Raw genomic sequence first — 27,793 nt, forward strand, 5'->3', positions numbered from 1 at the left:
TCTCATCTCAGCCCAAGCTTGCTCCCTTCGTTTCAACCACATTGACTTCCTTTCAGTTCTTAGAACGCACCAATTTCTTTCATGCCCCAACCACCTAACACTTAATGTTCTTTTGGCCTGAAACATCCTTTAAGGTTGTTTCATATACCTGGAACTTAAAAGACACTTCTTTAAAAATATCTTCCCTGATAGTCCAAAATTAATTAATCATCACACCCACTAGTTTTTCTTCATAGTACTGATCACAATTTATAATTATGTAATGATTTATGCTTTAACATCTCTTGCTCCTGTTACACTTTAGATTCCATTCAGTGTTATGTTCTTTCCTGTAACCCAATGCCCAACACCGGGCTTGGCACGTGGTACACAGTCATCAAGTGTTTATTTAATAATGCATGTCCAGGCAAAGGGTGAAAGGGCCCGTAGGGTCTGCATCTGGCATTTCTTTGCCAAGGTTAGGTGCCTGCTTGTGTGGTGATAGATGGGACAAGTCCTTTTCTTGCTCACTCAGAGGGGGCTTTTCCCCCCGCTCCTTGGATAATGTTTGCTGTGTGGCCGCGTGAGAGACGAACTGACTCCAGATACCGGCGACCAGCAGGAGAGATTAGCTTCATTTGTGAAGGACAACATTAGCTGTCACCAGAGGACTTTGCAACGTCTTGGCGCAGGTGCGTGAAACGCTGCCAATCTTTCCTGGAACGGGGCGGGACAACCTCGGGCCTGGGGAGGGGGCGGGCCAATGTGTCTTCCCACAGACCCTGATTGGCCTGGGCGGGCCGAAGGGAGGGGGCGGGGCTTGATCCCGCCAGGCGCCAGCCACGTTGGACGTGGGGCTGCCCCGAGGAAAGGCCACTCCCTGGCCCCATAATGCACTGCGGGCGCGTCACTTGGAGCGGCGGGTCTCGGCTCGACAGGTACGACCTGGCCCCTCCCAGTTCTCGTTCCTCAACCCTCTTAGGGTCGCTCAAGATTGGGTCCCTTCGCTCTCCCTCCCTCCCGCCACGGCTGTGACCCTCGCCCTCGCGACTACAGACCTCCCGAGCAGGAACCCAGCGCGTGCCCTGGGGGGCGGGAGCCGGGTGGTTGGAGCCGCGGAGCATTGGAGGGGTGGGATTGCGGGGACTTCTTCCCCTTCAGCTTAACGGGGGCTGTGGGGTCGCGCGAGTGGCATTTGCCCCTTGGCTGACCTGTCTTGGGTATGGGACTGCTCAGGCAGGGGACCCGGGGGGAGGGACAGTCGCTGTGGGCTGCCAGCAGTGGGGGGCATTCCCTGGCGTCCAGTTGCTAGAAACACGGCCATCTACCTAGGCTACTTAGGTGGACCAGAGAGCTTGATGTGGCATTTCCTATTTTTTAAAAGCAGGGTGGGATTTGAACTAGTGGCTTACTTTGCGTTCAGTGGGGTTTTAATGAGCATTGAGCCCAGAGATTTGACCTCGTTGGCCAAAGAAGCCTCTTAAGGCCCGTTAGTGGCACTTTGGGTGCAATGTGGCTTATAGCAGACCTGAGCAATTGGCTCCACAGATGGAAGAGGGCTCCAGAATAGGAGGCCGAGCCCCAGCTGGCTTGAATCTCTCTGCCAGCGAAAACAACTTTGGACTTTTCTCCTCAGTTTCCTGGATCAACCTCTTGGGGGCAGTTGGAGAGCTTGAGAACCAGTCCCTCCTATGCCTGTACAGCCAAGGCAAAGTCCAGGGCTAAAGTGTCAGCCACCAGACGCGAGATGTTGTAATCCCATCTAACAGGTGGAACAATCACTTTTCTAAATTTGAATTTGCTCACGTGCTGAGATTATAAGGAATTAGTACTTGAAACAGTACCAACACTTTCCATTATTGAAGGTTGTATTTCAGTATTTGATATGTGTGATCATGCCCTAAATTAATGGGATATCTGGACATTTCTTATGTTGAGAACCATGATAACCAATTTAGTACCTTTGTGTGTGTGTGTGTGTGTGTGTGTGTGTGTATGAATTGATTTTTTAAAAATCTATGTTTTATATCGATGTTTAAAAGAAGCCTAGGTCTTTTCAAAGGGGTGCCTGTGACTTTCCAAATACCTGAGTAAGAAATTTGAAAACGTTGTGAGGCAGTATCTCATAGAGTGGTTAGAGTTAGGCCTGGATCTAAATCTGTCACTTGCGAATTTAAGAATTGAATAAATTTCTTAACTTTTCTGAGCTTGAATATCCTCAAAGGAAAAATGGAACTGATAGTACCTATCTCATAGGTTATTGGAAGGCTTAAATCAGGTAGTATATAAAGTGCCTGATAATTAGAGGGCAGTCAGTAAATTAATAATAATAAGCAATGTTGCACTTTCAGTCTTCAAGGTGATGTTTCAGGTTCTTTATGTAGCTCTGTAAGGTAGATACTATTAGTGTCTTTAAAATAATCCTAGGAGGGGCGCCTGGGTGGCGCAGTCGGTTAAGCGTCCGACTTCAGCCAGGTCACGATCTCGCGGTCCGTGAGTTCGAGCCCCGCGTCGGGCTCTGGGCTGATGGCTCGGAGCCTGGAGCCTGTTTCCGATTCTGTGTCTCCCTCTCTCTCTGCCCCTCGCCCGTTCATGCTCTGTCTCTCTCTGTCCCAAAAATAAATAAACATTGAAAAAAAAATTTAAAATAATCCTAGGAGATACGTGCTATTAGTGACCACAATGTATAGGTGAGCAAATTGAATACAGAAAGGCAAAGCTTGCCTAAGTTTACAGTTAGCACATGGTGGAGCCAGTTTTTGAACCCAGGCATTTGTTCCAGACTCCATCCTGTTAACTGTTACACTGCCTCTTACAGAAAATGTAAGGTGGTCTTTTATTATTTCAAAGAGTAGCTAGAAAGCTTCTGTATCACTGACTTCTTGCTCCTTGCTGGTTTAAGGAGACTGATGTAGCACAGTGATACAGAGATACAAGATACTTAAGTTTAAGCACCAGGTCTGCTGTATATTCGTAGTGACATTGAGAAAGGGACCTTCAGTTTCCTCATCTGTAAATGGAGATTATACCTACCTCACTGTTGGGGACTCACAATTTGTGCATGTATTGAGGGCCCTGTTCCTAGATATGGGTATCTACTCTGGAGCCTGAGGTCTTATACATACTTTGTAGTACAAGCACCTATAATAGTATTGAAGGCTTCTGGGAAGGTGGGGGCATAGGCAAAGCCATAAAATAAATTCTGATTGTCCTTGGCACTCTTTCCCCTTTTCCTCTTTTAAGCTCTGTCTTTCAAGTGTCTTTCTGTTAACCTATGGCTGTTGAGTCCTTCCCTTTTCACTCAATCTTGCTCCCACCCTGTGGGCCATAATTAGTATAGCTTTCTGCCCCCAAAACCCCTGCCCCCATTTCCACAGATCTCAGCCAGCATTTTCAATGAAATATGTACCAAGGGAGTGTTTCCCATGCAAGATAATTTGAGTATAAGCAGATGAACATTAAATAATTTTCCAAAAAATTAAACACACACATTTGGATGAAACAAAAAAAATTCTCTAAATTAGAAAAATGTAACACCTCAAAACGGATTTCACAGATATTATTGCTGAGGATAGGGCAAAAAATGAGTCAGTTGAAAGGCTGCTTTAGGTAAATAATAGTACAAGTGCGATGTAGATATAAGAATTCTGAAAAGGATAGTTGGATAATTAAGTTTGGGAAATAATGAACTTAAAATATGAGTGGTTAACGCAATATGAAATGTTTTTACCTATTATGAAAGCATCTTGTTGAAAGTAGATATAAAATATACTTCTGTATTGGATTTTGTTAATTACTTTTTGAGAAATTGCCTTCCTGGTGGCCCACAGTCATTACCCCACAAGGTTCTGAAGAAGAGATCAGCCTCTAGGTAAATGTTTTCCCAGACCTACCTAGATTCTAATTTGGGCTTTTTCCTTTAGCAGTTGCTCTTGAGGAAAGGATATGCAGGTCAGTACCCAAATCCCTATGAGTTTTCTGCTATCTAAAGACAGATTTTTTTCAGGGTTAAAGGTGAGGGAAAATGGATCATGCTAAAAATATACCTATGGCCCTGATAAAACTACTATTGCCCTGAATCTCCCCATGCAAATGTTAACCTCTTGATTTCCTTGGTTCCTCCCAACGCTTCCTTGGTTTCCCGACCACCACTGTGCCTAGACTCTAAAGGTACTCTAACCTTAGCTTGGTCTTCATGTGGGTGGATACCTTTTTCTACTATCATAATCCAGATGAGATTGGAGTGTTTTTTTTTTTTTTAAGGAACTGCATTAAGAATCCAAGATAGAAAGAGAAGGGAGGTATTAGTTGATAGAGGAGAGATTGCTTATCCTAAAGTGATTGAAGTCCATCTACAAATTAGTTAAGCCTGACATTATTCATTGGACAGTCATACTAGTTTCTTTTGTTAGTTCACTGGTTTGGATGTTAGGTCAAATGACTCTGGGAGGAAGAGATTTAACTTTTTCTCTTCAGAAGAATCTTATCTACTAATAGAAGCAATTTTCTGACAACCTTTTAAGAATTTTGACAGAGACTATCAGTGCTGTGTTGTGCTTTTGGTTACAAGCCCAAATGTATTAGGAGTATCTGAAATGCAGGTTTGTCTAACAGTGGTTTTCTAATTAGCTAAGTGGTGGTCAACACAGGTTGTGTTGTGTTTGCTCTTTTCATCTATTGATGATTCTTGGGGGTAGGAATAGCCTTTGGCATAGTCCCTGGCATTTGGTATGTACTCAATAAATGTTTGTTAAGTGAATGGAATTTGCAGGTTGGTATTTGTTCCTCAGTATATATTTTCGGAAATACGAATCATATCTTTCTGTTTTTAATTCATAAAAGAGTAACTGACAATTACATGAAAATTGCCACTCTGTAATAAAGATTATTCTTAATATTTCTGTTGAGATCCTAGACAGATCAGGCATAAAATAATACAGTCTACTTTTAAATACTAAGAATATGGGTGTTTGGAAAACTAGAAGTCACAACCCTGCTCTCATGTTGATTCCCCGAGTACCTATTGTGTTGCAGTAAACTTTGGGAAGAAAACATTTTATGTTTAAATAATACATGCCTAAAGGTATGAAGTAAGACATTTTCCTACTTTCTTATTCTTAGGCTAAATATCATAATTATGGTTTAATAATTAAGCAAAACATAGTAACAGTTTTTAATAGGGGTTTTTAGTTTAGATATCATCCTTAGAGGGAACCCAGCTTTCTCTTGCTACTGCTTTTAGAAAAGGAAAGAAACTGATTGAATAGAAAAAAATAATTTGAATATGTCATGTTGGAACTTTTGTTGGAAGATCCCATTATGGTAAAGGCTAATTTAATTTCTGTTGGTTATTTTTTTTCATTTTAAACGAATGGAGGAGAAAAATATTAAAGAGTAAGGACATGTTAATACCTATCTATTCCTCTCATTTCCCCATGAAAAGATGATGCATTAACTTTGTTATTTGGGTTAATGTTTCTAGTCAATTACCATCATGAATGGATAGTCACATTTTGACTTTACATAGCAACAAAAGCTAGGAGCTGTAGTCCTAATTTCCGGATTCGGTACCACTTGGTTTTCTGCGGCATTTTAAAATATTCTAACTAACTCAGTTTTTCATTTTTGGAATGAGATAGTCTTGACCTATCTGAACAGGGCAGGTAAGGGTTAATTTAGTCCCTGAGATACAATATTTTGAAAAAAGCTATGAAATTGTTAGCAAATTTTTCAGTGTTCACCGTTGCCCCTACTGCTAGCAAAGCAGTATTTAGTAGCATAATGCTCTGAAGGCCTGTCAGGAAAGAGTTATCACTTAATTTCAGACTGTGAACATGTTTTAATTTAGTGTTTTTGAAAGTATGATCTGTAGAAACTAAACGTAGCATTTCCCCGGGAATTTGTTAAAAATGGAAGATTCTCAAGCTCCACCCCACAGTCAATGGAGGAGGTTCAGAAATCTGCCTTTCTGACCAAACTTCCAATAGTTTTTATACAAGCTAAAATTTGAGCAGTATTATATATCTTAAATCTAAGTTTCCATTTACCTGATTTCTTTCAGACCTGGCCTGTGAAGTCCTTTTATCTATTTTTATGAAGCATGATCAGAATATAATAAAAGAGACCATTATGATTTTCTGGTATAAAGAGATTGAGAGCAGTATTAAAACCACTATTCCTTTAGCTTTAAGATTTACTATGAATAATTTTTTTCTTATTATAAAGGTAATATATGGCCATTGTGGGATATTATGAAAATTTAGGAAATTATAAAATAACAATCACACATAATCCTGTTTTCTGGAGATAAGCATTATTATAATTTTGGCATGTTTCCTTCTAATATCTATTTCTCCATTTATCTCTCCCTTCTTTTTGTCTTTTGGAAAACAACATTTGCAGTTTTTATCCTGCTTTTTTCCTAATATAAGGATTTTACCACATTATTAAACTGTTTTCACAAACATAACTATTGTGCTTTATATTCCATCATAGGGATGTACTGTAATTAACCATTTCTTTTATTGTTGGATGTTTAGATTGTTTTTGGCAATTTCTATGAAAGAATGTCTTTCTGTTTAATATGTTGTCTGAATCTGATTACTTCCGTTAGGATAGGGTTATATATTGTGGTCAAAGGGCATAAATATTTTTAAACTCTGTTGAATACCACCAAATTAGTTTGAGTAAATATTTCAATACTTACCTCTGTAGATACTTATGAGAATACCAGAAAGAAGCAAGTATTATTTTTTAAAAGCTAATTTATTAAGGAAAGTGTAGTATGTCATTGTTTTAATTAGTATATCTTTGATTATTAGTGAGGCGAATAGTTTTTTTATCTAACCCAAATTGTTCATTTTGTTTCAGGTCTTCTCTGCTGGTTGAAATGTCTATGATTTTATCCGCATCAGTCATTCGTGTCAGGGATGGGCTGCCACTTTCTGCTTCTACTGATTATGAACAAGGCACAGGCGTGCAGGAGTGCAGGAAGTATTTTAAAATGCTCTCGAAGAAACTGGCTCAGCTTCCTGATAGATGTACACTGAAAACTGGACATTATAACATCAAGTAAGACTTCAGTTTGCTCTCTTTACCGAGTGGTTGCCATCCGAATGAAATTTAAGTGGTTGCAGTAAAAATCAGTGAGTGATTAGGAAGGTGTGTTCAAGTCAAGAATCACGTGGTTCTGAACTTATACAAAGCAGTAGTCATGTCATTGCCCCTTTTGCAGTTTCTCTGTGTTTAAATCTGGCTTTAGAAATGTTTATAGTTTTGTAGATCGAAGGTATTTTATAAGTTGGTCACTAGGTTATTTATTGGTGTTCTTATATGCCAGGCAAACTGTAATGGGAAATAGAAAAAATTGTACATGATACTTTACCTCAAAGAACTTAAGAAGTTTACATTCTAGTGAGAGAGGATAGCACTCATCTATTTATTGTATATAAAGATGGTAACACTGGGTGTTGGGGTAGAGTGACTTTATGGTAGTCTAGGGCTTCTCTGAAAAGGCAATATTTGAGCAGAGACCTAAAAGATGAGAAAAAAGATGGTCATGTGAAGGATGCTGTGGTTAAAGAACAAGGCAGAGTAACAGCTAGTGCATAAGACCTTTGATATTGATGAAGGGATGGAAAGAAAACCAGAGATGCTGAAGCAGTGTGGACAATTAATACAGTGGTGGCATAAGCTGAGGTCAGAAAGGTAGGAATGGGACAGGTTACATAGAGCATTCTAGGCTGTGATAAAGAGTTTGGATTGAGTCTAATGTAATAGGAAGCCACTGGAGAGTTTTAAGCTGGAGAGTTATATAATGTGGTTTTGGCTTTGAGTAGATCATCCTGGCTGCTGTATGGAGAATGTGCTCTAAAGGAGAAAGAGTAGAGGCAGAGAGATCACTTAGGAAACTCTTAAAGAAGTTCATTTAGAGGTGATGGCTTATAACTTGAATGACAGTGATAATGATGAGAAATGGTTGGATTGGGGCTGCATTTTGGGAGTAGCACCAACAAATCTTCCTAATGGATTGTAGTGGGATGTGAGGAAAAGAGAATAATCAAGAGTTGCCTCTAGATTTTTGACCTAGAGAATGTCCATAATTTCTTGGCTAATGGGGCTGAAATGAGTAAGATTGGAGAGTGTATGTTTTTTGGTAAAAATCAAGAGTTCTGTTTGGACATGTTAAGTCTGAGATGCCCAGTAGATATTCAGGAGGCACTGTCAGGTAGGCAGCTGGATGTGTAAGTCTGACGTTTAGTGAAGAAGGACAAGTATGGAGATTTAGATTTGGGGGTCAGCTTATGTATAATTAAATCCATGGTAATAGATAAGAACCCCTTGGGGAGCATGCACATGAAACAGAGGACAATTAACTCTTCAGAAGTTTGACACTGATTTTGCATACAGAAAGAAATCAGATAAGGACAGGGTCCACAAGGGATATAATTAGGAGAGGGCTTCATTTTTGAGATGAGACACCAGCCGTGTCCTGAAGAATTCATAAGATTTGGTTAAGGCAGAGAAGAGGGTGTTTCAGGTGTAGAGAGGAAAGGCAGAGTGAGTAAAGAATGACTTAGCACTGGGAGTACATTCACCCATTTGACCTGGTGTAGTGAATGGTGATTTAGGGATAGTTATGGGAAATGTCAGATAATTAGTGTGAGGCCAGATCCTGGATTTCCCTGAAAGTTCAGACTGAGGGATGTCACTTTGATGTAATACGTTAAAAGAAGCTGTTATTGCAGGTTTGAGGGAAGTGACTTGGTAAAAAACAATGCTGAGGCAGTGAAATGGAAAGTCTGAGAAAGAGATTAACTTATAATTGGGGCCTGAACTAATAAGATGTAAGTGCAAATGGAAAAGAAAAATGCCAACCACAGAGACACTTCAAAAGAAGAAATGGTCATGCCTGATAAGATGGAATACCAGAGATGAAGAGATGGAATACCAAAGATGACTTAAACCTTGGAATTGGACACAAAGAGGTCTTTGGAAAGGGTTAGGCTAGGCACTATCTTGGGTATTTTACATGAGGTTGTGACTAGGCAGTCCAGTTGAGATGGGTAGAGATTTTGGAATCATTCACATAGAAGTTGAAACTGTGAGGGTAGAAATGCCCACTGAGTTTCTGAGATGCCCAGAATAGACCCTTACAGAATGTCCATAATTACTTAGATCACCTGGATAATGGTAAGATCATTAAATAGGGTTTTCAAAGGGTTTAACTGGAAAATGTGGTGGTGGTGATGGTTAAAATATATTTAAAATGATGTCTAACCTACTTTTGTTTTATGGAGAGAAACTGGAAACATTTTAATATTCTGTTTAATAGGCTCTTTTAGTACCCTTGGTCATTATTCTGAGTTTCAGTTGATATTATATAGTATAGTAGACACATGTCAGAATTATAGAAGATTGTTTGAATGCATATGAATTCTGGCAGATATCCTGGACTTGAAAGAACAGCTTTTTTTTGCAAATGGGTTTTCTTTCTGTATTCTCTTCAAAGTATAGTATCATGTAGTAAAATTTTAACACTCCTCCAATTCTGTTTTGAGTTCTAGATTTTGTATTGTTTCTTTGTACCTCATCTTATTCCACAAAGGATGTGAGGCAGTTTACAAAAAAATATAATAATTCAAGAGCACAGGAAAGAGAATCACATAAAGGTAGAGATAAAGATAGGAGAATAATAAACTGAAGTAACATTTCCTTCTGGAGATGCAAACTGCATAGTCCATTCATTTGTTGAAAAGGACTGCAAATATTGCCCTGAGCTTCCTCATGGCCAAAACAAAGGAGGAGGATGAATCATTTGCAGGCTACAGTGTCCAGGGAATAAGAACATTGCTCTTCATGTTACTGAGACCTGATGTATGTAAAGAGGGACAGCATTTGGATAGCATTCTTCCAGCAGCCATAACAATGAGCTTATGATTTTTCTTATAATATTCCTCAGTGTAAGCAAATGACATAATGCAAAAAGCAATTTTATGAGAGAGAGTTTATGAGTGAGATGAATCAGCAGTGGTCTAATCTGGCCTGACCTGACAATTTTGAAATGTCTAAAGGAATAAATAGATTACATGGCCTTCAGAACCACACCTAGAAAAGCCTATATGCACATTATTTTTGTAACCAAGTTTTTTAAAAGGATTGAATAGTAGATAAGTTTAATTCTAGCTCTTGACAAGAACCTGGGTTTTATGTATTTTCTATCATTGATTAGAGGACTTGTTCATTGTTTTCTAGTTTATTGAGGTTTTCATGCTATATGACAGTACATTTAGACTGAATTATAAAATCCCTATAAAATTGGGGGTTTATACATTACCTGAGTATTTAAAATTCTCTTGTGACACCTCTTTTTCTAACTACCCATGAGCTTGCCAGATAAAATTTAGAGATTTGCAGTTATAGCATCATAGCATAGCCTGAAACTGACACTAGGCTGCCTGTCTGCCTTCTCGAAGCCCGGCCTCTGGCCTCCTTTTTCTTGAATCCCCTTCCTTGCTGCTATTATTTTTTTTTTTCTTGCTGCTATTATTTTATTTCTCTCATGATCAGTCCCTTCATACATTGCCTATAGAACTTACTTGACTTCTTTCTCATTTATATTTTTCATATTTTAAATTTATTTTTAAATTTCTATATCCTTTCTCTGTAGTTAGATAGCTCACTGAGATAATTGATCTGCTCTGGCTTATAAATGATTCCTCATCTCTTAGCATTGTGGTTTTCAAATTGGTGTAGAAATTGAGGTGCTCTTTGCAGAATACCACTGAGAACCAAAACATAGTAGCTAATAAGTATGTAATTATATGCTAAATCAGATGGTACCTTGCACTGGATTCTAGTGCAGTAGGTAGAGAAAAACCATAGAGTTTGAGAAAAAAATTGGGAGAGTAACATTTTAAAATTAAATTCCTCCCCTCCCCCGCCCCCACCCTGTATTAGGAAAATGATGAACTTTACCACATTGTAGTGGCTGAATACTTGAGTTCAGCTGATGTAGCCCATTCTGTGGAGCTTATGTTGGCACAGTGCCTTGCACATAAGATACTAGCTGCTAAATGAGGGATGGTTGTTTTGGGAGTATGGCAGTGTTCAAAGTGCCATAGAGTTAAGTCTTCATTTTGTCAAAATACTTCAGTTTGCCTTGTTGGTTAGTGGGTGGTTGAGGGGGTGCATAATCTAGTTTTGTGATTTCTTCTCATGGTCCAGTTGAATCTTTGAACAACACAGGTTTGAACTGCACAGGTCCATTTATAAGCTAATTCTTTTGAATAAGTATAGTATAGTACTGTAAATGTATTTTCTCTTATGATTAAAAATTTTTTTAATGTTTAGTTTTGAGAGAGAGAGCACACATGAGCTAGGGAGGAGCAGAGAGAGAGGGAGACACAGAATCTGAAGCAGACTCCAGGCTCTGAGCTGTTATCACAGAGCCCAATGTGGGGCTCTAACCCATGAGCCATGAGATCACTACCTGAACCAAAGTTGGACGCTTAACCGACTGAGCCATTTAGGTGCCCCTCTCTTATGATTTTTTAAATAACATTTTCTTTTCCCTCACTTATTGTATGAATACAGTCTATAATACATATAACATACAAAATATGTGTTAATTGTGTTACTGGCAAGGCTTTCAGTCAGTAGTAAGCTATTAGTAGTCAGAGTTTTGGGGAGTCAAAATTCATGCTGTTTTTTGACTGTGCAGGAAGTTGGCGTCCCTAACCCCAGCATTGTTCAAGGGTCTGATGGTACAATTCTATGTAAAACTTTAAGGAATTTATCTATTCCATAAGTTGAAGGAAACTTTCCTTAAATTGTCATAAATGTTTAATATATAAACCTATGTCAGAACTTAGGAAACAATAATAACTAAAGCAATAATTATGAACCATATGAAATTAAGTCGTGTCATGTGGGATCTTAAAATTTTGAGATTGGTTTTGGGGGTTTGAAAATCATAGTTGTACATTTTGAGGTCTCATTAAACATTGAGATACTCCTCTTATGAAAATGTAAACCGCTTTGGGAGTTCAGTCATACTCTACTGTGAATTTTAGTGCAAGAAATAAAATTTCTTAGCTCTTTCACTGTGAATTCTTTTTAAGTCTGATAATGTCTGTGAGCTTTATAGGTTCTCTCTTTACCTGAGTCTTTACTTTCTCTGTATTTGTCCACAAACTACTATCTCTAGCCAGGAATGCTATTTTAGGCTTACCTGCCTTTTGTTTTTAGTTTCTTGCAGTGCTTTTCTTTCACTCTTTGGTGCTATTTTCTGATTATAAGAATAACAACTTCAACAATGACCCAGTTATTAAGCACCTGCAGTTTCCAGGCACTTTTCTTAGGTTATCATTCAATTTTGCAACAGCTCTTTTGCATTGTCCCAGGGCAGACACACAACTCACACTAGCTTAAGTAAAAAAAAAAAAGCGTTCTATGAAGGCTAGGTTGGCTCCTGAGTTAAATGGAGCCAGGGACTCATGTTGTTATCAGGAATATTTCTCTCATTTCTTCCCTCTCTCTCCTTTTGCAGATAGGTATTCTCCATGTATAGGAAAACACTTTACTGCCAGCTGTAGGCATACTTCATTTCAGGTGAGCCAGCCCTCTCCCTCCATGTTTCAGGGAAAGGACTTTATTAGTCTGGCTGTGTTGTGGCCCATTTCTGGAATAGCATTGTGGTCAGAGGGCTGAGGTACTTTTGGTTGGATCCTGGATACATGTCCACCCTTTGGATGAACAGCTTTACCAAAGTCATATAGAATAGGTAGTAGAGCTGGAGAGAATTCCCCAAAGGGAAGGAGAGAAGGGTTGTTGGACAGATAGCCATTGTAGTACTACCACTGCTTTTTTACAGATGAGGAAACTGAGACTTAGGGACTTAAGAAACTTAATCACAGTCAGAAAGCCAGTAAATGGTATATATGAACCATAGTCTTTTAGCTTCAGCATTCACATTATACTCTGGTAAAAGAATTGCCTCCCTTTACCTTTAAACTCTCTCTTTATAAGGTGCATGTGTAACTCTCCTAATTCTTTTTACTTTTTATGGAGAGAAAAATTAACTAGGGAAGAGAATTAAGTGAAACTTATCCTCCCCCCTCCTGTTTTTGGTTGAGAAATAATGAGGAATAGAGTATGTGTGAAGTCTAAAATTGATGAGCCATGGGGTGCCTGGGTGGCTCCATCAGTTAAGCGTTTGGCTCTTGATTTTGGCTCAGGTCATGATCTCGTAGTTCATAAGATCGAGCCCACATTGAGCTCTGTGCTGATGGTGTGGAGCCTGCTTGGGATTCTCTCTCTTCTCTCTCTCTCTCTCTGCCCCATCCCTGTTAGTGCGCGCGTGCGCGCGCGCGCTCTCTCTCTCTCAAAATATATACATATATTATATATATATAGACATATATATATAATATATGTCTATATATATATATAACAGCTTTTCAACCACATACATGTTAAGTAGGCTTTTATGAACTGGTTTTGGAACCTCATTTCTCTTACAATACAGTTTTTGTGGAAAAATGAGTTCTAGTTGCCATAAAGTTTTGGGATACCACTGAGAGGTAAATGAGGGATTACCTTTGATTGATTATCTTAAAAAGTCAAGATTTCATTCTTTGTGGTGTGAAGGTGTTAGAGTTAGTGGGAGATCGTGAATCAAGGGATAGATTAACTCTGCAGAAAAGAAAATGAGGGACTTCATAGGCAGATTTTTCTTGCTGTTTATTTCATCCAAGGTTTGGATGGTGTAATCCTTTGCCCACTTAAAATTCTCTGATTCTCGTTTTGCTTACTGTTATAAGTTGCTATCACCTGGCATGCTGCATATGAATAAATATTTTCTTACATAATGGGTTTAAAATTAGTGACTAAATGGGTCTTTTTTTTTTAATGCTTTTTTTAATGTTTATTTATTTTTGAGACCGAGAGAGACAGAGCATGAACGGGGAGGGTCAGAGAGAGAGGGAGACACAGAATCCGAAGCAGGCTCCAGGCTCTGATCTGTCAGCACAAAGCCCGACACGGGGCTCGAACTCACAGACCGTGAGATCATGACCTGAGCCGAAGTCGGACGCTCAACCGACTGAGCCACCCAGGCGCCCCTAAATAGGTCTTTAAAAAAATTTTTTTTTAATGTTTATTTATTTTTGAGAGACAGAGACAGAGGTGTAGAAAGAGAGAGGGAGATGCAGAATCCGAAGCAGGCTCCAAGCTCTGAGGTGTCAGCACAGACCCCAGTGTGGGGCTTGAACCCATGAGCCGAGATCATGACCTGAGCCGAAGTTGGATGCTCAATTGACTGAGCCACCCAGGTGCCCCTAAATGGGTCTTTTATTCATTGGATAATGTATTCATAATTTATCTCTTCACCAGTGGAGGATAATTGAAAGTTGGCCACATAAGAGAGGCCTAAGTGAGAAAAGAAGTTCCTGGTAGAATGCTGCACATGGGAGACACTCAGTGTTACTGAGTTTTCTTTCTGGTTCTTTCTACTCGCCCAGTGATGGCACAGTCTTGCTTTCACTTTATTTCCTATTAGGCATATTTGGTGATAATAAAATCTGTAAGTTATACTCACTTTCATAGTGTCCAACTTATTCTTATTTAAAAGTTTAAGTGCTTTATTTTAGGGAATGGAATTCAGCATGAAAGGTTCTGTTTCAAAGATAATAATTTTCTTGGGATGCCTGGCTGGATCAGTTGGTGGAGCATGCGAGTCAAGATCCTGGAGCTATGAATTTCACCCCCATGTTGGGTGTAGAAATTATTTTATTTATTTATTTTTGAGATTACTTTAAAAACATATATATATATACGTATAAAGTTTAAAAAATAATAATCTTCTTACACTTAGCAATTTTAACAGATTAGAGATGGCATGTCCTTCTGGAGAACTTTTCTTCACCCATGAAGGCTATTCACAGGGCAAATGAGGCTACAAAGGATTGACAGATTTTCTATGTGTAATGGTACAATGGTACGTACCATTGTAGGGAATACAAATGTTAATTATTACTGGCTCAATTTATTAATAGTTTGCTATATACATTGTCATTTAGCATGCTACAAAATGCAGTTTTATTTTCTTGTTTTGTATGTTGTTGTTTTAAGTGCATTTACAGCACCTTATTGCAAGTGCCTGGCAGGCGGAGATTTGGTCTTTGAAATCAGAGTCTGTAGAGTAGAATGCTAGACATATGCATGAGAGGTGCTTTGTATTTGCTGTGGGGAAGACCATTGCTTTCACTCATTGTTTACTTTGGTACATCAGGCCACAGTTGTCCTAATAATGTCAGTGTTTCATTGGTGATGTGTAAAATTTTTTTGACAGTTCATAAATAAAATCAGATACTAGAAAATGCTTAATGTTTAAAACTGCTTGTTTTATTGGATTTTAGAAATCACTTGAGGTATGGCCTGCTTGGATACATGACAGAATTAGCTTTTTAATGAAGTGATTGAAAGGGGTAAATACGCCTTATCTGCAGTTTCAACTTTTCTGTCAGCCTTACCTGTTTAAGACACACTTGATCCTAGAAGGCCCTAAAGAAGTTCCTACTGTTGGGGGGAGGAACCAAAGATGTAATGAGCATGGATAAATTCCTTGGCCAGAAGAAAGACAGTAGCTCTAAAGACCAAACCCCATTGGTACCAAAGCCCAGAAATAGAAGGGAAGTAAAAAAGAAATTAGAGCAAAGTAGGAAGAAAACAATGGCAATTTAAAAATTGTGCTCAGGGTGTTGACAGGAAAAATTTTGGGGTGTGTGTGTGTGTGTGTGTGTGTGTGTGTATTAGTAATGTTCATGATAAAAAGGAGAGTAGACCTATCTAACAGATATGTATAGCCATCTGTAGATGAGTAATTCTGCATGGTATCTGAGAACATCTCTGTCTTTAGGGGAATGTTGAAAATTCACTGACCTGAACCCTAGAGCCTTCTTGGATCACTGGAAGAGGAGGTGAAGTTGTACTCTGTTCTGTAAAATTTACTCAAATATTTATTGAGCTTCTGCTTTATGTAGATACTTTGTGTAGACACGACTGGGCTGTACAATTATATGTGCACAATATGTTGAACAAATTAGTGTGTAAATGAGTGAATGAGTGATGTCATCTTTGCACTCGTATATTCACTAATTTATTGAGCACTTATTGTATCCTAGACACCAAATATTCTAGTTGCCAAGAATACAGTGGTGAACCCTACAGAAATTATCTCTGCTCTTACGGAGCATAGATATTAGTGAAAGAGACATTACAACAAATAAACATATGAATATCTAATTACAAACTGGGCTAGTTACATGAAGAAAAATAACAGCTGCTATGATACAACCATAGGGGTGGGATCCATTTAGATTGTGTGCTCTGAGAGGGTCTTTAAGTCCAAGAATGATGAATAGGATCAACCATGTCAGAATTGGAGCCATGATAGAGACGGGGTTGGGTTGGGAGCATTGCAAGTAGGGAAGACAGAATTCATGAAGTTTCTCAGGTTGGAAGTTGGAGGACCCGGAGTAGGTTGGTATCCTTTGGATCTGAAATGACACTAGTGTGGCTGGAATGCAGAGAGGGAGGAGTGGAGTTGCACAGGACGTAGAGAAGTTGGCAGGGCTTCCTGAATATCCTTGTAATACAAGTTCCCAAATCCTTAAGATTCATTACTTTTAATTAGGGGGGAAAATAGAGATTGATTTGTAGCTTGAAAACATGAAAAAAAAAGTTGGTGAGTTGGCACATAATTGGCTCATCTGTAACAGAGGGAAGTTAGTGTTGCATTGGGAAAGAATGTAGGCTTTGGAGTTAGAACTAAGTTCGTCCCTGCTGTGCTTCTTAATGGTTGTTGTGGCCCTGGGTAAGCTACTAAACATCTCTGAGCCTCTGTTTCATCATCTGTAAAATGGAGATAGTGATGTCCCTTTACTGTGAGAATGAAATTAAATCAAATACATATATAAAGCACTTAGCAAAGGGCCTGGTTCAGACTAAATGGTCAGTAAACTATATCTGCTGCTGTTTCTACTAATCTTCTTTCTCCTCAAGGCAGAAAGGCAACAGCCAGATTGTTTGTAAAATGTGAGCCAAATGAACCTAATGGACATACTAAAGCTTGCACAAACTGACATGCCTGTAGTCATTTTAGACTATATCATATGAGGAGTTATCCGTGAAAGGGTAGGAGTCTTTGAATTTGTCCCCATGATAGTTGAAAAAGCCAGAAAAAATCTTTTGATAACAGAAGATTTGTATGTACTGTTGGAAAACTGGCTTTGCATTTCAAAGAAAAACAATAACGTAAGAGTAAATTCACTATGAAAAGCCATAATATTATAGAGCACTTTGTAGCCTTTTCAGAGAATATCCTATAATTATAGTAAAATAAAGGCTTGGGAAGAAGGGGTCTCTGAAAATGCTGACATAAAATCTTAAAAACAGAGGCTTTCTTTTATTTTACAAGTAATTCTCTAGTTAGCGCAAGCAAGAGAAACCGTTTGGGATTAACTGTCATGTATATGTCTGTGGTTCACTTTATTATTAATATAGAAATACAGTAAAATTTTACCATAACACAAAAAAATGAAGTCCTATTTTTGGAGGCTAATGAAACAATTCCTAGTTAGCTACTTGGGTGTTCTGAGTATGGGGAAGCCAATCATCATTGTGTTTTTATCCCAATTCAGGTTACTGGGGCATTTATTTGAATGCTAGTGACATGTCAAAGAATTTTTGTAATGATAGTGAAGATTTTTTGGGAAGAGAAAATTGCTTGGGAAAAACATACTTTGTCCTTTGATTTCGTTATTTCATAGAAAAATGCAATGTGTATGGCTAAACTTTTTTGACTGATCGATAAGAAGAGATAATTTTAGTTTTTGAATATTATCTATATAAAAATAAGAAACTAAAAACTTCTTTGAAGCAATGTGCATTCCAATATTTTCTGTTATGTGCTATTTCAATTTTAAAGAAAATATGTAGTTTACTACACTAACTTTATGACCTTTTAACAGTAACAGTTGCAGTTTGGAAAACAGTGCATCAAATGATGGTGTTAAGTGAACCTCAGAAGGGAATTCCAGGTTATTCCAGTAGTAGAAGATGAGCACAATTTTTCCAGTGGTATATCCCATGCCATTAATCATAGATGATTAATAGGTGCCAACTCCACATCATTTGGCTGCATGGGATGGTCTTTTAAGAGAGGGTGGAGGGGAGGGAGGGAGGAAACTGTATATGCATGAACTCTCACTGAAGGATACGTAAGAATTTAATAATAATATGAGTTGGGGCACCTGGCTGGTGTGGTTGGTGGAACATGTGGCTTTTGATCTTTGGAGCATAAGTTCAAGCCCCATGTTGTTTGGGTGTGGAGATTACTTAAAAAAAAAAAAAATCTTAAAAAAATAGCATGAATTGCTTGAGGGATAGAGAACTGGTTATCTTTGGGTGGAGGTAGTGATAAAACACTTTAAATACCGTATTTCATTTTCAGTTTTTAAAAATTTGAGTTACTTGAACATATTCTATAAATATAAATTTAAAATAAATTCTGCTTCTACATTATTAGAGAAAAAAGAGGGTAGGAGGACTCCCATATGGATCAGGGTTTGGCAGTAAAGATTACCGTGATAGATTAACAGTGTTTTTCGCAGGAGTGGGAGGGAGGTACAGCCTTTATGCTCTGTTTGCTGTCCCTGATCTAGATGAGTTACACTGAACAGTACTATTAAAGAATGTTAAATTGACTCACTAAGAAGGGTTAATTTGTATCCCATTCTCTGCTTATTGTAGGGGGTCGTACACTTTAGACATTTTTGTTTTCAGTAGAACATGGCTAATTTGAACATTTCAGTGCTTAAAGTAGACATTTTAAAAAAATTTAACTTAGAAATAATTTCAAACTTACAGAAAAGTTGTATAAATAAGAATAATACAAATAATACCTATTTCCAGATTTACCTTTTGTTAACATTTTAGTCCATTTACTTTATTGTTTTTATCTGCCTACCTATTTATCTGACTTATCTTTGTCTAAGTCATTTGAGATAAACTTAAAATACCATGTCCCTTTATTCCTAACTTCTAAGTGTATTTTCTAAGATTAGGGATACACTTCTATTTAACTACGGTACAGTTATCAGCTCTAGTATCAGAGATACCACACTTTACTGCCTGCCTTCCATTTTTATCAGTTGGCCCGGCATGTCCTTTATAGCGTTCCTTCCCCCAACCCCCTTTCCCCACTCCTGCCCTGGCACAGGATCCAGATTAGGGTTAGGTATTGCATTTAGTTGTGTCTCTTTAGCTTTTGATCAGAAACATTTGCATAGTCTTTATGTCTTTTTTATAACATTGAAATTTTTAAAGACTATAGCCCCCCCCCCCTTTAAATAGAATCTTGATATTCTTTCATGATTAGATTCAGATTATGCGTTCTTGGCTAGAATACGACATACTACATACATACATTACATATACACATTTAATACTACGTAGCTGATATCTCTTTCTGAGGATATCACACCTAAAGGCACAGGAGGTCCATCTGCCCATCATTAGTAATGTTGGAATACTCAGTCAAGATATTGTCTAGTGTCTGCTGTATAATAAATATTTTCCCCTTGCAACAAATAAGCAATCAATGGGAAGACATTTTAAAACCATGCAAAATTTCCTACTCCTCACCAAAATTTCCCCCTAGATTCAGCATTCATTGATTATCCTTCCTTGCCCTACTGTGTTTGTGCAAAATGCTGATTTTTCCAGTTCTAGCACTACCTCCACATTTACTGGTTGGTGCTCAGCATTCTGCTGTAAGCAAGAGTTCTCCTTTCTACCCTATTTATTTTATTTGTTGTTGTTACAAACTCATAAATTACTCTTATTTACCCCATGGTTCATAATTCATTATGATGTGAAGTAGAACATTTGATTGTGGAGTCACTGGATGACTTCGGAAGCTCAGTGACCACCCTGAAATTGTGTGCCAAGTTTTGTGTTGTTTGCACATCTGAGGAGAGTGTCCATAACTTTAATCAGAATCTCTAGAGTTCTTGATTCGAACAGTATTAGGTTCCACTAGGTTGAATAGTTAAACCTTAAGCTGTCTGTAACCCTTGCATATTTGTATATTCTTTCCCCGGCTTTCTACCCCCAATGTTAAATGACTGAAGTGTTAGAATTATAGTGTGTGTCCATCTTTAGGTACATTACATTTTTTTGGTTTACTGTTTTTAACTGCAACTGGAAGTAGAATTATATTTTGGTTTCTTTAATTTTTTTTGCTAGAATATATAATAAATGTTAATATCTTCATTGCCACTGTAGCAGCAGTTTACGGTGTATAGAACCAGTCTTTTGAAGCAACGAATTACTTTGATTTAATTTGAAATTTTAAAACCAATGTTTTTTACACTGTAGTTTTATTAGCTCTCTGGGAGTGAGCTACATGATGTTGTGCACTGAAAATTACCCAAATGTTCTGGCCTTCTCTTTCCTGGATGAGCTTCAGAAGGAGTTCATTACTACTTATAACATGATGAAGACAAATACTGCTGTCAGACCATACTGTTTCATTGAATTTGGTAAGGGCCTGATTTTTTTCCTTTTCATTGTCCTGTCTCCATCCAGTCATAAGCTATTTTTCATATAATACTGGGGGCCAGGGGAAAAACTCGGAAAATTCTGCTACCTTGCTTTTGATAGAATAATTTGACAGAGGGTCTATAAATTATGGCAACTTCTTCATGTAGGTGCCTATTAGAAAAAATTGTGTCTGAGCTGTGGAGAGGATTGTGATTATTGACACATAGAATTAATCCCAGAGGACAATTTTTCAATGAGAAATTTATAAGCCAGAGATTCAGAGTTCTGTGTTTATGTGATAATCTTTTATAGTCTGCTTAATGTAGAATGGAGGTTGGCAAACATTTGCTGGAAAGTACCAGATAGTACATATTTTAAGCTTTAAAGACCATATGGTCTCTGTCACAACTACTCAGCCCTGCCATTGTAGCTTGAAAGCAGCCATAGGCAATACATAAATGAATGAGTATATATTCCAATAAAACTTTATTTACATAAACAGCGGGCTTGATTTGGCCCATGGGCATTAGTTTACTTGACTCCTGGTATAGGAGGAAAAGAAGTAAAACCAACTTGTAAATATGAAAGTAAAATTGGAAGATATTTCGAAAATGTCTTTTATTAAATTTATTTCTTCAAAACATACATTCTAATGGTGTAAGCAGTAAATAAGAAAACAGGTTTGTAAGAACATGCAATTTACAGCGTATGTTCTTATGTAATTACAATTGGTAAATACTGATAAACTTTATATTTTATGAGATATGAAACCCTATAGAAATTAAGACTGATCTAAAATTAAAGAAAGCTGTTTTTGTTTTTTTTGTAAAAATTTAAAATAATTCCGTGAAGTGGATATAATAGTAGAAATGGTCTCACAGTCATTATTTTAAATTATTATTTTATTTATAATTATTAATTTCTAGAGTGGAAAATGGATGACCCCATGATATATTAACCATTAAACACAAATAATATTAGAATATTCCATGACAAACTGAATAGTTTTGGATAACAAATTAAACTGTTTATCTGCAGAATTTACTCCATTAACATCACACTCTCACACACTTTATTTAATAAACAAATGACTGCAAGGAAATTTATTTTTTATTTTACATAGATAACTTCATTCAGAGGACCAAGCAGCGATATAATAATCCCAGGTCTCTTTCAACAAAGATAAATCTGTCTGACATGCAGATGGAAATCAAGCTGAGGCCCCCTTATCAAATATCCATGTGTGAACTGGGGTCAGCCAATGGAGTCACATCTGCATTTTCTGTTGACTATAAAGGTGCTGGTAAGATTTCTTCTGGTGAGTTATGGATCTCAATTATTTCATTAAAAAAACAAACTTTAATAAGAACTGAATAACTCTTGAAAATGAATTACTTTTTTCCTAATATTTTAAAGCAAGTACCTGAGAGAATATAGACATTTAAAGTAATTCTTTTTCCCAGTGTTTTATACAGTAATCCACCAGATATGTGACTAATCAGGAAAATACTTTTAAATAGCAATCTCAGATGAACTCTAAAGTTTTTCTAGAGATGAATAATCGTAATATGTTAATGTACATGTAAAGTGCTTTGCATTATGTCAAACTGAGTACATTCAAGGCCAGATTTCTTGACTACCACAGAAAATGGGATCATCTACTTAAACCTCCTCTTCCAAATAAGAAATACCATCCTTAACAGTTGTGACAGATTGAAAACTTCTGCTTAAAAATGGAAACCTCATTGTTGTATAAGGCAGCTTGTGCCATTGTTGAATTTCTTGTTTAAAAAGTTCTTCATTATATTTTGAGCTAAAGTCTGTTCCCTGTAATATTGACCTGTTTGTCTAAGTTCTGTGACTTTTCCTTGCTTTTTGGCTATACCAGAAAAGCACTTCAGAACTTTGAAATTAGCAACTCTGTCTCCTTTCTATCCTATTAGTAAGATCAACTCATATATAATCAGTTTCTTTAGCCTTTTGGCCTGTGACATTTTAAAACCTCCCCAACCTGGAAGTTTCCTCTGCATGTGCTTTAGTTTGTTAGTATTCTTCAAATGTGGCATTCAGGAATGAACACAACATTTCTTGGGCTAATTAATACAAATTATGGGAGAAAGAGGGATGCACATTTCCCTAAAATAATCCACTCAGGAAACAGACCAGAAAACAGACCAGTACTAATAACAAGCCCCAGGAGAGAGGAGGTGGATCAGTATTCAGAGTTGTTACAATTCAGGGTTTTCTAAAATGCCCAATTTCCAACAAAAAATTGTAATACATGCAGAGGAAGAGGAAAGTATAATCCATATACTAGGGGAAAAAAGCAGGCAATAGAAACTGCCTGTGAGACTAATCAGATGTCAGATTTAACAAAGACTTCGAAGTAGGCATTTTAACTATGTTCAAAGAACTAAAGGAAATTATTACTAAAGAAGTAAGGAAGGTATAACAATGATGTTATATCAAATAGACAATATCAATAAAGAGATAGAAATTTAAAGAAATTTTTTTAATGTTTATTTATTTTTGAGAGAGACAGAGTTTAAGCAGGAGAGGGACAGAGAGAGAGAGGGAGACACAGAATCGGAAATAGGCTCCAGGCTCTGAGCTGTCAGCACAGAGCCTGATGCAGGACTGGAACTCACAGACTGTGAGATCATGACCTGAGCCGAAGCTGGACGCCCAACTGACTGAACCACCCAGGTGGCCCAAGAGATAGAAATTTTAAAGAAAAAGAACCAGGAGGAATTTCTGGAATTGAACAATACACCTGAAATAAAAAATTTACTAATGGGGCTCAAGAGTAGATTTGAACTGGCAGAAGAAAGAATTAGCAGACTTGAAGATAGATCAATAGAGATTATTTAATCTAAAGAAAAGAGAAAAAAGAATGAAGAAAAATGAACCTCAGGAAAATATGGGGCACTTAAGCACACCAACATATGCATGATGGGAGAACCAGAAGGAGAGGAGAGAAATAAAGAAGCAGAAACAGTATTTGAAGAAATAATAGCTAAAAAGTTTCCAAATTTACCCAAAAACGTGCTCCTCCAGGAAGTTCAATGAGTTCCAGATAACCATGCAAGAAATCCACAAATAGATGAATCATATTAAAAATGCTGAAAGACCAGAGCACCTGGGTGGCTCAGTTCATTAAGCGTCTGACTCGATTTCAGCTTGGGTCATGATCTCATGGTTGTAAGATTGAAACCCACCTCCACACTCAGCACACAGCCTGCTTAAGATTCTCTCTCTCCCTTCCTCTGCTCCTCTTCTCTTTTTCTCTGCTTATCCTCTCTCTCTCTCAAAAACAAAATGCTGGAAGACCAAGACAATGAGAAAATCTTGAAAGCAGCAAGAGAAAAACAATTTGTCGCTTATAAGGAACCCCAATGAGATTAACAGCTGACTTCTCAACAGAAACAGTGGAGATCAGAAAGTCACAGGACAGCATGTTCAAAATGCTCAAAGGAACAAAAAAACTATCAGTCAAGAATCCTATGTACAACAAAGCTATCTTTTTGTTGTTGCTGTTTATTGTTTTTGAGAGAGAGTGCACGTGTGCGAGTAAGGGATAGGCAGAGAGAGAGGGAGAGTGAGAATCCCAAGCAAGTTCCATGCTTTTAGCACAGAACATGACACAGGGCTCAATCTTACGAACTGTGAAATCATGACCTGAGCTGAGATCGAGAGTTGGACATTCAACCGACTGAGCCACCCAGGCACCCCAGCCAGCAAAGCTGTCTTTCAAAAGTAAGGTGAAATAAAGACATTTGCAGATAAGCAGAAGCTGAGAGAATTTTTGCTGGCATACTCAAAAGAAATACTAAAGGAAGTTCTTCAGCCTGAAAGCAGGTGATCTAGACAATAATTTGAATCCACACCAAAAAAAAAATCAAAGAGCAATAGTGAAGGTAATTATAAAAGACAGTTATTTTTCTTTTCTCTTTTGTTCACTGGTGTAAAAGGCAATTGTTTAAAACTGTATATAATGTATTATTGAGCCTGTAACATATAGAAATGAAATATATATTTTGCATAACAGCACAGAGGAGGTGGATGGGAGCAAAGGTGCATTAGGCTAAGGAAATGACTCCAGATGGTAATTTGAATACACAGGAACAAATGAAGAAAGCCATAAGTGATAATAATTCATATTAATAAAACTTACAAAAATATAATTGCTGTCCTTAGCTTCTTTGAAAGACATAAAATTATGTAATGTTATGACTGTAACAGTGTATTTTGGTGTTTGTAATGTTTATAATATATATATCACAATACCACAGAAAGGGAAGAAAGAGGATAGAGCTATATAGGAGTAATGTTTCAATAGCTCATTGGAATTAAGTTAGTATAAATATTAAGCTGTTTCTGATAAGATGTATATGATAAGTACTAGAGTAGCCACTAAGCAAATCACTCAAAAAATAGTGAAAATCATTAAATATTAAAGTAATGCAGTATTCACTTAATGCAAGGTTAGCAGTAAAGGAGAAATAGAACAAAGGACTTGTGACATATAGAAGTAAGTAAAATGGCATATGTAAATCCTCTATGTCAATAATAACTAATGTGATTGAATTTAAAAGTGTCACTGAATGAAACATTCCAATCAAAAGTTAGATATTATAAAAGTAGATTAGAAAAATAAAAAGATTGAAAGTAAAAGGAATAAAAAAGATACATAATGCAAATAGCAACCAATTGATGGAATGGCTTTTTGATAGTAGACAAAATAGACTTTAAGGCAAAAATTGCTACTGGAGATACAGAAGGACATTTTATGATGATAAATGATTAAGTATAACAATTATAAATATATGTGCATTTAACAACAGAGCTCCCAAATACGTGGTGCAAAACCTGCCAGAAATGAAGGGAGAAACAGACAGTTAAACATAGTTGAAGGCTTAATATCCAACTTCCAATAATGGATGGAACTAGGCAGAAGATAAGGAAATAGAAGATTTGAACAACGCCATAAACCAACTGGGTCTAACAACTATAGAATACTCCATTCAACATTAGAAAATACATTTTTTTATATGGTTATTTTTGAGAGAGAGCATGTGTGTTGGGGGGAGAGAGCAAATCCCAAGCAGGCTCTGCACTGTCAGCACAGAGCCCAATGTGGGGCTCAATCTCACAAACCTGAGATCATAACCTGAGCCGAAATCAAGAATTGGATGCTTAACTAACTGAGTCACCCAGGCACCCCTAAAAAATACATTCTTAGTTGCACATGGAACATTCTCCTCTGAGATAGACTTTATGCTGAGCCAATTGAAAAAAAAAAACCTTCATAAATTTAACAGGTCAAAGATAATACAGAGCAAGTTCTATAACTACAGTGGAATGAAATTAGAAATTAATAGCAAAAAAGAATTTTGGAAACTCATAAGTATATGGAAATTAATATATTCCTAAATAATGAATGGATTAAAGAAGAAATCGAAAGGGGTATTTATACTTGGAGATGAATGAAGGTGAAGACACAATATAATAAATTCTGAGATGTTGCTATAAGTTGTACTTAGAGGAAATTTTATAACTATCAATACCTGTATTTTTTAAAAAGGAAGATCTCAAGTGAATACTTTAACCATCTGCCTAAAGATACTGGAAAAAAGAAAAGCAAATTAAACCTAGAATAAGGAGGAGGAGGAAGGAAATAATAAAGATTGGAGCAAAAATGAAAATGAAAAAGAAAATAGGATAGGAAAAATCAATAAAACTAAAAACTGGTACTTTGAAATGATTAACAAAACAAACTTTTAGCTAGATTGACCAAAAAAAAAAAAAAAAAAAAAAAAGGAAAAAAGAAATTACTGGAACCAGAAATGAAAAAGGACATTTCTTTTGATCTTATAAAGGATTTTAAAGGAACACTGTGAACAGCTGTATGCCAATGAATTAGACAACTTTGATGAAATGGACATATTTCTAGAGATACACTACTGAAACTGACTCAAGAAGAAATAAATAATCTGAATGGACTTAACAAGAATAGGGATTAAATTAGTAATAAATTACTGACAAAACCCTAGGCTGAAATGGCTTCACTGGAGCTTTTTACCAAACAGTTTAAGAATTAACCAATTCTTTACAAATTCTTCCAAAAAAATAGAAGAGTGGGAACACTTTTCAACCCATCTGTGAGGCCAATATTATCCTAATCCCAAACCAGATAAAGATATCACAAGAAAAGAAAACTACAGGCTAATATCTCTTATGAATATGGGCAGCAGTCCTCAACAAATGCTAGCAAACCAAATCCATCAACATACAAAAATGACTATGTACCATGACCAAGTGGGATTAATCTAGCAATGAAAGGTTGGTTTGACATAAAAAATCAGTTAATGTAATACACAACAGTAATAAAATAAAAACCAAAAGCACATGATCATCTCAGTAGATCAAGAAGAAGCATTTGACAAAATCCAACAGACTTTCATTATTAAAAATACTCAACAAACTAGGAATAGAAAGAAACTTCTTCAACCAGATAAAAGGCATCTACAAAAAACCCACAGCTAGACTCATACTTAATGGTGAAAAACTGATGCTTTCTTCTAAGATCAGGAACAAGATAAGGATGTCTGCTCTTACTACTTCTATTCAACATGGTACTGGAGATTCTAGACAGGGCAGTTAAGGAAGGAAAAGGAAGAAAAAAGCATCTGATTGCAAAGGAAGGACTAAAATAACTCTTCATATATGACATGATCTTGAGTATAAAGAGTCCTAAAGAAGCCACTGAAACTATTAAAACCAGCGGTTTTAGGACGGTTGCAGGACACAAGATCAGTATATAAAAATTGACTGTATTCTGTATGCTACTAATGAACAATCTGAAAATGAAATTAAGAAAATCTGAGCAATTACTGGATGAGACAAGACAGATTATACTTTCTATTGTTTGCAATTTAAAAGAAAGAAAATCCCTTACAATAAAACTACAAAACATAGAAATTAAAGAAAATCTAAGTTCATGGAAAGAGGTCCCATGTTCATAGAGTAGAAGACAGTATTGTTAAAAATGGCTGTACGTCTCCAGTTGATTTATAGATTCAGTGAAATCTCTATGAAATAGCTATCTTTTTGGCAGAAATTGACAAGCGGATCCTAAAATTCACTTGGAAATACAAGGGACCAAAAATAGTCAAAATAATCTTGAAAAAGAACAAAATTGGAAGAT

At 37.0% G+C, this 27,793-nt stretch overlaps 1 protein-coding gene across 6 annotated transcripts in view; it reads left to right on the forward strand.

Moving 5' to 3' along the window:
* The first annotated feature begins 815 nt into the window (after window positions 1-815).
* Window positions 816-27,793, forward strand: part of SEC22A (SEC22 homolog A, vesicle trafficking protein) — a 79,318-nt gene continuing 52,340 nt past the window's right edge. For 3 of the 6 annotated variants that reach the window (XM_003991713.5, XM_045037030.1, XR_006585101.1), the window contains exons 1-4: window positions 816-917; window positions 6,850-7,050; window positions 20,422-20,585; window positions 21,710-21,904. In XM_003991713.5, the coding sequence (XP_003991762.2) occupies window positions 871-917; window positions 6,850-7,050; window positions 20,422-20,585; window positions 21,710-21,904 (607 nt within the window). In that variant the 5' untranslated portion in view covers window positions 816-870. Of the gene's footprint in view, window positions 918-998; window positions 1,200-1,615; window positions 1,749-6,849; window positions 7,051-20,421; window positions 20,586-21,709; window positions 21,905-27,793 lie in introns of those variants that run through there. The other 3 variants (XM_003991714.5, XM_045037031.1, XM_023260227.2) reach the window with 3 other exon arrangements.

This window comes from Felis catus, chromosome C2 (genome assembly GCF_018350175.1).
Source record: "Felis catus isolate Fca126 chromosome C2, F.catus_Fca126_mat1.0, whole genome shotgun sequence".
Lineage (NCBI taxonomy): Eukaryota > Metazoa > Chordata > Mammalia > Carnivora > Felidae > Felis > Felis catus.